Source organism: Eublepharis macularius, chromosome 11 (assembly GCF_028583425.1).
Source record: "Eublepharis macularius isolate TG4126 chromosome 11, MPM_Emac_v1.0, whole genome shotgun sequence".
Taxonomy (NCBI): Eukaryota; Metazoa; Chordata; class Lepidosauria; order Squamata; family Eublepharidae; genus Eublepharis; species Eublepharis macularius.
Window position 1 is genome coordinate 84,792,050 of NC_072800.1, and position 13,048 is coordinate 84,805,097.

General features: G+C 43.3%; 1 protein-coding gene across 2 annotated transcripts in view; it reads left to right on the forward strand.

Annotated features, from left to right (window-relative positions):
• The window catches only part of PRKAG2 (protein kinase AMP-activated non-catalytic subunit gamma 2), a 305,929-nt gene that overhangs the window by 239,501 nt on the left and 53,380 nt on the right, over positions 1 to 13,048 (forward strand). Inside the window, exons 1-2 of one of the 2 annotated variants that reach the window (XM_054991357.1) lie at positions 5,158 to 5,202; positions 5,763 to 5,817. In XM_054991357.1, coding sequence (XP_054847332.1) covers positions 5,787 to 5,817 — 31 coding nt within the window. In that variant the 5' untranslated portion in view covers positions 5,158 to 5,202; positions 5,763 to 5,786. Of the gene's footprint in view, positions 1 to 5,157; positions 5,203 to 5,762; positions 5,818 to 13,048 lie in introns of those variants that run through there. The other variant, XM_054991356.1, reaches the window with a different exon arrangement.

The window sequence follows — 13,048 nt, forward strand, 5'->3', positions numbered from 1 at the left end:
GGCTTTATTCTCTGCATGGCCACTGTGCCTTCTTTGAAGCACTGTCCTCTGCATCCAGGAGCATTCCTAATCCTAAACTTCAGTGGCATCAGCTGCCACAGCACAGCAGGAGACAGAATTGTTTCCGAGAAATCTGAATACTTCCATTGAAGTTCAAGGGCTGGTGGCAGACAGCAGGCGGCATGCGGGGCGTCTCTCAGCCCTGCAGGAAAACGCTGGCTTGGTGTCTCTCTAAGGGGGAAAAATGTTTACAGGCTAAATAAGAAACTTTACTGTGGTTACATAAGATCCAAACTGACAACTCTCCAGCAAATTAAAGAAGAGATTAGGAATTTGAGTAAACAGGGGTCTTTTAAGAAGAAAAAGAGCCTCAGAACACAACAATTGATGTTCAGATGCTATTCTTGTTTAAATATGCCAACACAGCTCCCCACCTGGAGCTGTCTTGTTGAAATTTGTCAGGTCTTGCCAGGTATTTTCTCCAACACTGCATCACTCAGGTGTATGAGTTAAAGTTACTTTATTAAAGAAGAACACCTGTATCAAGATGGTCAGACAGGATCATTGGCTGAAGTGATGCAAGGTAGCAAAGCAAGGTTAATTATAGGGCAACCCACCCACCCCCAATGGGGAAAAAAGTCCGTTAGGATTTTGGCGCGCTGAGTCAAGGAGTCAGGAGAGAGAGGAGGAGGGAAAAGAGCTCTGCTCAGTCTCTTAGGGGGTTGGTGCAGTCTCGGCTGGAACTCCAAGGCCATGTTCTCAGGCCAGCCAGGAAATGGTAACCAAAACACCTGCAAGAGAAGCAGCTAGCAACCAGTCAGCAAAACAGGTTCCCTCTGCATGTTCTCAGAGGTACACCACACACTGCAGCAAGAAATTCATAACACATGTCAGATATGCTGGAGGCGTATGTGACAAAATTTGTATCACCACAAAACAGATTTGGGAGCGTGGAGTGCAGAAAGGAAACTATTGTGGAGCATGGAGTTCACAAAGGAACTTATTTTGGATGATTTATATCTATCTGGCCAGAGATAAAGATGATATAGCCGAAATGAATTGAATAAATGGTAGGGATGGAAATTCTGAATAAAACAAGCATGACCAGGATATTTGCCAAAAAGCAGAAGTGTGCAAGATTCCCAATATTCTAAAAGCTATTGTTATATATCCTCCCTAGTTCACATCATGGAATATGGCACTAATGTCTCAGCCACTGTGCTTAAAGAACGGCTAGCTACAAAAAGTTCTTCTTTAGGCAATCTGAAGCAGAAGTATGCAGCCATTTGTTATGCAGACCGCTTGCCAAGCGGAATGGAAAGAACAGTTACTTGTCAGCTTTACACAGAACAAAGTACTTCCTAATGCAAATACTTATGAATCACGATCCTAACTAAGCATGTTTACTCTGAACTTATTATCTGCGCTTAAGATTCTTGTTTTACCATTTATTCTGTGCCGTTCCACCATGTTGTGTTCCGACTTCAGTGGCACTTACTCCCAAGCTTAGGGTAGTACCTTTAGCGACTTCAGCCAGTTAGTGGCTTAATCAGATGATAGTTAACATATTGAGCGTGTGGATTATCAGAAACATTGAGCGTGTGGATTATCAGTCATCAGAAACAGTCATGGCACGGCAAGAAAAGCAATTCCCCCCCCACCGATGCAAAAAGATTGGTAAAAGAGCAGTGTGTGCCTGAGAATCCATTGAGCACAAAGGAGAACGAATTGTGGCCAAGTGGCACTTTAATGCTATTCTGTATGTGGAAACTGCTGTGTGCATGAGATTCAGATGCAGGAGTATCTGAGAACGTACCTCTCAAGGAACAGCCTTAGGATACTGCCCTCCAAGCCAAACTAGGCAAATAAAGGAAGCTGTGGATTTTTTCTTATTAAAAATTGTGTGTGTCCTGCTACAGAGTCACTATTACCATATAGCTATGGTAGAGGTGACATTTAATATGACATAGGTGACATTGAACACCCCTGCCTAACACCACACTGCAAATAAAGTATTGCCTTGTGGGGGATTTTTTAAAAGTGTGAGCTATTGAAGATTGGGAGGGGAAGGGGGGATGGAAAAGGGAAATGTGGGGGCAGTGATTCACCAGGTGTCTTATTTTGAGGTAGCTAATGGGAACAGCAAGACAGGTGAAGTGACTTGTCAGTATTTTTGTATACGCCATCCAAGTAAAGCCCTGACCTGGATAGCCTAGGTGAGCCTGATCTCATCAGATCTCAGGCAGAGTTGGCCTTGATTAATAATTGGATGGGAGACTTCCACTGAAGACCAGGGTTGCAGAGGCAAGCAATAGCAAACCACCTCTGTTAGTTTCTTGCCATGAAAATCCCACCAGGGGTTGCCATAAGTCAGCTGTGACTTGATGGCAGTCTCTACTACTATCCAAGTAGAAGGTTTGATGTGCCTGTGAAGAACTCACATGGTTACCAGAGTTGATTGTTGCTGAGAGGCCCTCTTCTTGAAATTTTTGATGCTCTCTGTGCACTATGTTGGAGCATCACGGGTCTATTGAGAGATGTTCTTGCTAACAGTCCCACGTTTATGGCACTCCTTTCCCTTGACTGTGTCCCAGAGCTCTAGCTTGAGAACATTTTGGATACACTGACTTTTTAAAATTTGGCCGAGCATTTGATTGCTGGCATTAAAAGTGTGTTGCGAGGGTGATGTTTTAAATTTTAATTGCATTCTAATAAATATTTGAAGCTTAGTTAATTATGCTGAGATTTTGACAGGAAGAAGAGTATAAGCTGTAAAAAAAAAAATCTGCGCAGTCATAGCTTTTTCTGCAGAAGTTCAGTAAAATGGTCAAAATTTCTATGAATGCTATACATTCCTAAACATTTTTACAGTAAATAAAGGAAGCCAATCTGAATAACATCACGAGGCAGCCCAGAATTACATAAAAATACCGCATCCTGACAAGATTATAAATCTAAGTCTTGAGTTAAACCATAATCATATTATTCAAATCTCCTGCAAATCTGATTTCTTTGTGATAAAGTATTAACTCTGGGAGTATGTCTATCTGGTGTAGCCTTATTTCTTAAATTACCTATTCACGTGGGCTTTATACTTAGCTATTGGAGTATTCTTAAACAAGATAGGAAAGACACAAAAGGAAATACATTTGCAAACTGCAAATCTGCCATCCTCCAATCGTCCTTCATGGTCACAGATAAATGTTTGGCAGTGAAGCTGAAGAGATTAAGAGGAAATGACAGATGGGCTTTTAAAAAAAATAATAAAAAGCAAGCGAGGAAGAAACATAACCAACAGTGTAACGATGAGGATCATGAGATGTTTAAGTGGACCACATGTGAGGTACCAATAAAAGGATACATTCCTGTGGGATAACACAGATTAGTGTACATTTTAAGCAGTGGGGATATGGGGGGCAGATTTCCTCTTCTTTCAATGTAACCTTATTGTTGCATAGGAGATTTCTTTCCAAGTTTGTGAGTACCACACCAGAGTGGTTATTTTGCCTTACCATTGCTGTGCATGGGGAAGATGAGCTAAAGAAGCATAATGGACACTCCAGGGCAACTGATCTTTGTAGTCTGGGGATCAGTTGTAATTCCAAGAGGTCGCCGGGCTCCACTTGGAGGTTGGAAGGTTGGCAATCCTAAAAGGGACAGAGTGGCCAGACAGGCTGACGTTTAGGGGGAATATACCCACCAGTGACCCCATTATTTGGCAGATGGGACTGGTTCCCAAAATGCCCCCAAGTTAACCCAAACCTACCAAGCAATCAGGGTTACTAACCTCTAGGTAGTGGCTGGAGATCTCCCAGAATTACAACGGATCTCCAAGCCAGAGTTCAGTTCCCCCAAAGGACCATAGACTTCACCACTATGTTGCCTTACATACTACCTGTTGTCTTAAATATGTGCTCCTATGAGCTACCTGTGCTTCATGTGGTCTAATGTCAGCCCTAGAATTGCTTATATTTGGTTTCAGCATTTCTTCAACTCTATATTGGATTCTTACTAATGCTATGTCTTTGTAAAATTGTGTTTTATTTACGCTATGCACTGTTTATGGAAATGTCCTTGAAATTGACTGTATTAAACTCACCCTTGAGTCTCAGTGAGATAGTAAAAAGTCCAGTAGCACCTTTAAGACTAACTAACTTTATTGATACATCTGACAAAGAGAGCTGTGGTTCTCGAAAGCTTATGCTACAATAAAGTTGGTTAGTCTTGAAGGTGCTACTGGACTTATTGCTATTTTGCAACTACAGACGAACACAGCTAACTCCTCTGGATCAGTAAGAAAGGCGGACTATAAATGACATAAATTTTTAAAAAGAAAATGGCTGCTTTGGAGGGTGGGCTCTATAGAGTGTATGGGTATACACTGAAGTCCCTCCCCTCACCAAACCCACCCTCTCCAGGCACCCCCCTCCCCCCCAATATCCAGAAATTTCCCAACCTGGAGCTGGCAACTCTGCAAATAACACTGCCTTGAGTCTCAGCAAAAAAGGCAGACTATTAAAAACGTTATAACAACAACAATAGCGGCACCAGGTTGCTACAGAGATTGGAAGAAAGCCACCCTCAGTGTCATAAGGTTGCCAGCTCCAGGCTGGGAAATTCCTGGAGACTTGGGGGGGGGGGCACTGTGCTTATATACTGTTTTTCTAGACAGAGTAGTGCCTCACTCAGAGCGATGATGATGATGATGAAGACAATTATAAGCCCATACAATAGAGTAGTATATCCTGACCTGCAGGGAGAAGTTTGAGGAGCATACACCTTGAACCATAAGGAAAGGTGGGTTATAATTATATGAATTAAATAGACCTATGGCAAGCCTACCTAACAGCTTGGAAATTTAAAACGCCTTTAAGTGTGGGGGGGGGGTAAGAAGCATAGCGGCTCCCCCTACAAGCGGGCCGTGGCGCAGTCTCCTTCCCACCTCGTTCCCGTGCAGGTGAATGCACACCGGACAATACCAACATCATCCGAGGGGCGGGAGAGAAAGCTGCGGTCTCCGGCCTGACCCCGCCCCAAACCTTTTCCCTTGCCCCTTATAGGGGGTGGGGAGAAACCAATTTAACAATTAAAAATGCCTTGTGTCGTGAGGATTTATATCAGCCCCCGCTCCCCCTTTCTGTGACGTGGTAGTTCCCTTCCCGTGCTGGGGAACAGAGCGAACCGGCTCGGGAGAGCGAGCGAGTACGGAACGTTCCACGAAAGGGAGGGGGGGGTGAGAGGGGGAAAGTTCAAACGCGCGAACGTTCTTTCGCCAGCCGTTGGGGGTCTAACGGTCGCGCGGCTGAGGCGGCGGCGGCGGACTTTGCCCTCCTGAGGGGAAGATGCGGCGGCGGCGGCGGCGTGCGGCATTCTTGGCTGGGCTGGAGCGCGAAGGGGTTAACAGGCTGGGACCAGAGGGGGCGAGGAGGCCGGCGGCCGGCCCGCCTCGACTCCTCCTCCTCCCTCGGCTGCTTCAGTCAGTCCGTCAGCCCCCCGCCCCGCCCCACCTTCCCTGGGAGGCGCCACAAATCGAGCCCGCGGTCGTTAGGCCGAGCGCCCTCAGCCGCCGCCGCCGCCGCCGCCGCAGCATCCCCACGCACGCAGGCACGCCGAGTCCGGCCACTCCCCTCCTGCCGCCGCCCCTGCCGGTCTTCCCTTCCCCGGCTGTCGAGGGATGCCGCGGCGGGCGCGCTGAGAGCCCCGCGCCTGGATGCTGCTGCCGCTGCTGACCCTGCCGTCTCTCTCTTGTGTCTCCTCCTCAGCCCCCGCCGGCCGCCTCCGAAGGGATGCTGGAGAAACTGGAACTCGAGGATGAAGGTAAGAAGAGCAGCCGGGCGGCGGCGGGCAGGGGCGGGCTGGGAGGGAGGCGAGGCAGGCAGGGGGGCCGGACCAGGTGGGGGACCCTCGGGTAGGGACAGGAGGAACAACCCGCATGGAGCCTGCCCGGAGGGAGCAAGCCGAAGCAGGTCTACCCAGAAGCCAGACCCATTTTACTCAGTAGGATTTGTTCTCGGGAAAGTGTCTTTAGGCTTGCAGCTCTAGCCGCCTTCCTCTTTGTCTTTGCCAGCTTTTCTCCCGCAGCTGATGTGTGGCCACCTTCTCTCCCGGAGGTGGGTGAGCCTTTAACCGAGGCTGGTAGAGCTGCCCTGAGGGAGAAAAAGCTTGCCCCGCCATAATCTCCTGGGCTGGTGGTTTATTAAGCAGGTAGGGTTGCCAACCTCTAAATGGTGGCTGGAGAGCTCTAGGAATTACAATCGATCTCCAGGTGACAGCGATCAATTCCCCTGGAGAAAATGGCTGATTTGGAGGGTGGAGTGGAAAGTGCTGTCAAGTCATAGCTGACTTATAGCGACCCCAGTGGGATTTCCAAGGCAAGATACTAGCAGAGGTGGTTTGCTGTTGCCTTCTTCTGCGACGCTGGTATTCTTTGGAGGATTTGGAGTGCAGTCATGGCATTATACCCCACTGAGGTCCTTACTCTCCCCAAAACCCCTCTCCCCAGGTTTCACCCCCCCTCCCACCAAGTCTCCAGGAATTCACAACCTGGAGCTGGCAACCCTATGATGCAGAGGGTGGCCCTCTTCCAGTCTCTGTAGCATCTTGGCAACTGGTCAGGAGAACTCCATTGTATTTCAAAGGTAGATGGGTGGTAAAATCTAGTATATGTGGTGAGAGAGAGAAATGATATTTGCTTCCCACCCATCCCATACTGAGAGAAAAGACATACTGGTCCTACTCGTATGGTCATACGAGTCATAATTGCTTAATGCGATTTGGTTACTTTTATATTGTGTTGCCAGCGTTCATGGTGTTTTACAGCATTTCATAAGTAAAAGGGGGGGGGGAAATGGCCTCTCTCACCCCTCTAAAAAAGAGGCTGTAATGAAGGCTCTGCAATAGGACAATGAATTTTAACAGAGGCTGCTTTTCTTTCCTCTGCACTGCTGTGACAAAGCAAGCTGCCTTGATAAAAATTATCATGTTAAAAGATGTCGTGCCTTCTTTGGCTTTGGTTCATCCTGCTAAGCATCCTTTAAATGCCTTGTCATAATTGCATTTGGGGATGGGGTTGTGGTAAAAGAGTTAATTGTCTCCTGCTCTTTTAGTAAATATGGAATTGAGACTAGGGTAGAGTGGTTACTTTAATGTTGGGAGAGGAATCTTTCATGGTCTTGAGAAGCTACAGTCAGCCCATATAACATGACTACTCCATCACTGCTTATATCCTTATCAAACAGAAATGACCCCTCCATGTGCACCATTTTATACCGAATCCTATGGAAAACAGGCATTTCCACTGTATGTCTCCATATAATTAATAGATAGACATGCCTGGCCCAACAGAAACACATGTTGTTATAAGCTATGTAGAATACCTGTCTTTTCACATTGTATGGACCACCACCTCCCGCAGTCCTAAACCAGTGTTCTTTTGTACTTAGCCTTGTAAAACGCCTCAGAGGCAGCAGCACAAGCTTGAATGAGACCTCAAAATGGTCTTTCAAAGCTAAGGGACATTTTTGGAGCTTTACTAGCTGTCATGATAGCTATTATGCTGTAAGGGGTTGTGATGTTTTTGTATTAAGGGTTAATAAATAAAAATAAGGAACATCTGACACTTTGTACCCCTAGGGGCCTTTGAGTGAACAGGCACAGAGCCATGGTGTGCAGAGACTCCTCCATGCATAACCCATGGAGCTACAGTGAAAGACATCTGTTTAGAAATACACTGTTACACCAGACCCCATAAAGCAAGCTGTCCCAGTGCTTCTCTAGAAAGCTTAGTTTATGCCTTTCACTCCATCTACTCCAAGATAAACAGCATCCACTCTTTTTGGTATATGTTTGACAAGTTTGAAATTAGAGAGGTATTGCAGTATGATTGGGTCTTGCGATGCTTTAAGGTTCCAGGATAAAATCTAAAATTTCTCATGTCCGAAAAAGCAAAGGGAACATCCTTTGTGGAGATCTGAGAATATCTATTACTAACACATGGTGGGGTTTGGGCGGGAGGAATGGGTTAATTGCTTTCCACAGCCATTCTCAGACAAAGGCTCATGGCATTACGTCTTTGGCTCAGTCATTCTGTCCATAATTTCTCAAGTCTTAGTGGGATTCACAACCTAACTTTTAATGAGACCATGATGAAATCAAATTAATGTGACCAGAGAATGCAATCCCATTTAGCTTTGATTGAAGTTGGAACCTGTTGTGTTTTACCCTTTTCAATGTATGTATAGCATAACCTGTTTACAGGTTGTTGTTTCTTTAGGAGCCCTTCAGTGTATATTTCTTCCTGAGCACATTAGAAACATGTCGCTGAAAGATGGTGTAAATCATGAAAGCTGTTTAAATGAAAAGTATTTTAATATGGAGGTTTTTCTTAACTAAAGCTCTTGGTCTGGTTTCTTTCAGTAAAGCTTTCTTCTTAATTAGATGGATAATTTAACAAATGCTTTTTGTGTTCCCACTCATAGTTGAGTTTTTAAAAAAAATCAAGTTAGATCTTTCACACAAGAACTTTTTTCTCTCCCCCCCCCCCCCACAAATGTATTAGACTTGTAAGGGTTATGAGCAATACAACAATCAAAACAATTTTTACAAGAGTTATTTTTCTTTTAGTGATACAGAATCAACATATGTTTATGTATTACTCAGTCCTCTGATAGCTTTCTTTTAAAATGCAGGGTGGATTCTCAGTTTCTTTATTGTTCTGTGCATGGGAGTATTCTTGCAATTTCATCATGATGGGATAGTCCAAATATGTTTGATTTCTGGACTTCTTCATGAAGGACAAGCCTGACTTATGAAGACTTTTAAATGCACGGTGCTTTGTAAGACCAACATTACTGGTTTCTATATGACTCTTCTTGACTGCAGATATTGCACTGCAGGGAGATAATGCTACATGAATTGATTTCCTTTTTGGTGTTCAGTATTTGCTGTTATGGATTATCTATTCAGAATAAGTATACATCTCTAACTTCAATTTAGTGCCTGAAAAATGCTAAAGCCTTCTGGTATGAATTTTGACTTTATTTGCATGTGAAAGTATTTTTATCCTTTTGCTAAATGACAGAGAATAATAAATGGATGCAGAATGATGTTAACTATAATTGTAGCAGATTTTTGCAAGAGGTCTCTTGCCTTCGTTTCTAAATTACATCACTCATAACTCACAATTGTTACACTGCACACATGCAGCCTTTTCCATGTTGCATGACAAGCCCTGATTTTATGATTAGGAGATGTATTTCAAGCCGTTGCTTCACCATATGTATACAGACAATTTTGCTTGGTATACAGAGTCAGTTCTCTACCTGACCAAATGAGATGAGCCCTGCATTGCTGGCAGTGCTGTTGGGGCTGGCAGTATGGCTGAAGATGAGAAACATGGTTTATTTCTGTCATCTCCTCCCAGTCCTGCACAGTCATCAGCTGGGTCCAAACCCAGGTGCCAGTAGCGTTGCTGGGGCTTATATTTGACCAAGAACAATCTCCACCCCTCTCCTTTTCCCTCTTGTATGCTGGCACACCAACATCTTCACAGGTAGATGTTGCAGGGTTATGGCTCTTAGGCAAGAAAGGTTGCCTATCTTTGTTCTTTGCTCTGATATACTAGAGAGATATTATTGCATAGGCATATTCTCCCTCCCAAAAGAGTACATGCCTTAAAAAAATTAAAATTGGACTGTTGCTATCTATGTGGACACATAGATGTGGACACATCCTTGTCCAGATGTGGAGAACAGTTATTTCTTAAACTCCTCTGATGTTGGAGTACATCTGTGCCTCCCTTAGTTCTCCGAATAATACTGTTCATACTCAAATTAGCTAATGCACCATCAACGGACGTTGTCATTTTCTCCCTCCATGGTCCAGAGGACTGAAAGTTATACCCCAAGTTTTGGGAGCAATGAAGTTCATAATTCCCACATTTAAAGTTGGTTCAAAAACAGTACTGGTTCCCAATTTTTGGTGTCCCACCCTCAGAAAGAGATCTGTATGTTCGTATGGCCTGTCAGGGGTCCCTTCTTGCCCCCTACCTCCAGCGAGAGTGCTGCGTTCTCAAGCTCCTGCCTGGACTTGCTGGCTGTGGATACAAGCCACATTGAGCACATTGCAACTGTAAATGTAGATGCTTCTCACTTTCCGTAATTGTGTTGATCCTTTGAAACGATTTCCATGGATCGAGACGAAGCAAAATAGATTCATTTATTTCTCAGTGCTCCCAGATAGTCATGGAGTCAGCTTTTAAGAAACCAATGCACTTTCACAACAACTGAGAAATACAGCTGAAGTGTTGAGCATAAGATGTTATTTTTGCAATCTACTAGATGAGGTGTAAAAAAATAATTAGAGGCATAATTCTTCAAAGTGGTTTTCATTTGGGAGGAGGTTATTGCTGTATCCTGCAGCTTTGTATTGGTAACACCTGGCAAAAGCAAAATCACGACATTCCTATGACTTTCTGCTATATTGGCTCTCCTGTAAGTGGACTCAATATTTTTGTGTGTATAATGTGAAATGTTTAATGGTCATTTTCCTGTTGCTTATATTCCTTGTCCAGATGCTTTTAAAGTGTGCTAAAATGGCTTGTCTTCACTTCCAAAGCAATTGGACTAAAATTCCATTTGTTTTGCTAACTTTGTTTTATATAAGAACAAAACTGTCAAGCTTCAGCCATATACCTATCAGTTCGGTTAATGGGTTGGTGCAGAGCTTCGTCTGTCTTGGGTAACTGGATGTGCTGCAATGTTGGCTTTTATCCATTTCTCATCAGCACAGTTCTAAAGGGGGGTGGTTTGATAATTTACAAAACTGCCTTTTTTCTTCTAGATACCTTATAGAGTGGTAGTCAAGAACAAAAGCATTTCTTGTGTGAATTCTTGCTGTTAGAATAATGTATGCTTTTTTAAAAAGAAAAGGAATAAATAGATGCTGATACTCTCAAATGTTGAAATAGATTGCTAGCTTTGCCTTAAGCTAAAACATGATTCTTATCGGGGTGGGGGAGGGGACCTTGCTATGAATTCTTTAACAACAATTTACTTACTTTCTATGCTGACTGTTTTGGGAATATGGTTAGAAGCAAGTTAAGTGGATTTCGCTTCATATATATTGACAGCAAGGTCCTACGCATTTGTATTCAGAACTAAGTCTCTCGTTGTGTTACAGTAAATCATGTTTTATGCAACCAACTGGTTAGTACATTAGGGTTAAGCAACTAATCTTTGTGCATGTAAATTCTCTTTGTCTGCTTCTTGTCTGTCTCCTACCTCCCAGTAGAGAGGACATATTTCTACAACACTATCTTTGGGGCCTCTTGGTGGTGTCAATTGTGCATTGTAAATTCAGGTGACACAACAAACCAGACTAGTTACAAAACTTACTTTGCATTCAGTTGTCATAGCCGTATGTCTGAATGCTGCCAATGTATTTGAGGGTGTTTGCTGCCAGGTAAGTGTGCATAGGATTGGGGAAAGAGATCATGGAGTTGTAGTGGATAGCTCAATGAAAATGTTGACTCATTGTGCAGCAATGGTGAAAAAGGCAAACTCCATACTGGGGATTATTAAGAAAGGGATTGAAAATAAAGCAGTTGATATTGTAATGCTCCTAAATAGATCTGTGGTGTGGCCTCATTTGGAATACTGTGTAGAGTATCTCAAAAAGGATATTGCTGGGGAAAATGCTGAAGAGGATAACCAAGATGATCAAAGGGTTGGATCAATTTTTCTATGAGGAAAGGCTAAAGAAGTCTGGAGCTTTTCAGTTTAGAAAAAAAGATGACTAAGTAGGGACATGATAGAGCTTTAAAATTCTGCATGGGATGGAGAAAGTGGATACAAAGAACTTTCTCTCTTGCTCCCGTAATATTAGAACTTGGATGCCTAATGAAATTAATGGGTAATAGATTCAAGATGGACAAAATGAAGTACACACAAGTAATTTAAATTGTGAATTCACTGCCAGTGATGGATTTGAGAATGGATGTGTAAAAAGTGATTAGACAAATGTATGGATAGATCTAACAATGGCTACTACATGGTGACTAAAGAGAATCTCCATTTATTTACTTATAGTCTGCCTTTCTCATTGAGACTCAGCATGGATTAGAGTTTTAAAACATGTTTAAAAAGACAGTAATATATTCAACAAACAATGCTACACAACAGGATTACAAAGCTAAAGAACAATGAGGTAAAAATCTAATAAATGTTGCAATGTGTATCCGTGTGTGTGGAGAGTGAATCTTTTGGTAATTCAACAAAGTTGGCAAGCAACCCAGAGAAATGAAAGGACCAAACAGAGAAGAAAATATTGCTGTTCTAGTCACAGTAGTCAGCCAACTAACCCCATGGCCTTGTGGCAAAGTGGCCTGAATGAAGAACCCATATGCAGTAGTCCCCATAGGAGAGAAGTCTTGCTGAGGCACTGTGGGTTGCACACAGAGTGCTTTGCTCATCTTGAGACATGGAGGCTCAGGAGTCTGGCTTTAAGAAAAGTATTATTACATTGTTCTACATATTACTCTGTTTTGCATTTTTCTCCAATTTTGTAATTTTCTTCTGTGGCATTTATGTTGCACTATCATTTTTTCATTCTTTGTAATCCTTTTCTAATGATTATGCAGGTTTTGATGCATTTTAATTTGCTTTGAGTCTCAGCAAGAAAGGCAGAGTATTAATGAGGTAAACAAGCCCCTATCCCTGTCCTTGCTTACTTGTGCAGAATGCTTTGTTCTCGTAGCCCCAGTTGCAAAACTAGAGCTGAGGTTCTAGTTGAGTGTTTACATGTATGTAGAGTCCTGATGCAGTGTGGCTTTTGTTCATCTGCCCTTATATTTGCACAGATTGCCTTTCATCAGAGTTTCCCATTGCCATTGTCCCCATGCGTGCCCATAGGTTTATAGACTTGGAGGCAGAGTGATACAGCTTTGTATCTTGGTATATCAAAGTTACTGGCACTGTGTCATGTTTGGCTGCAGACTCAGATGGGATCTTATAGCTCAAAAACCAAATATGTCTCTTTAAAAGAAGAAATC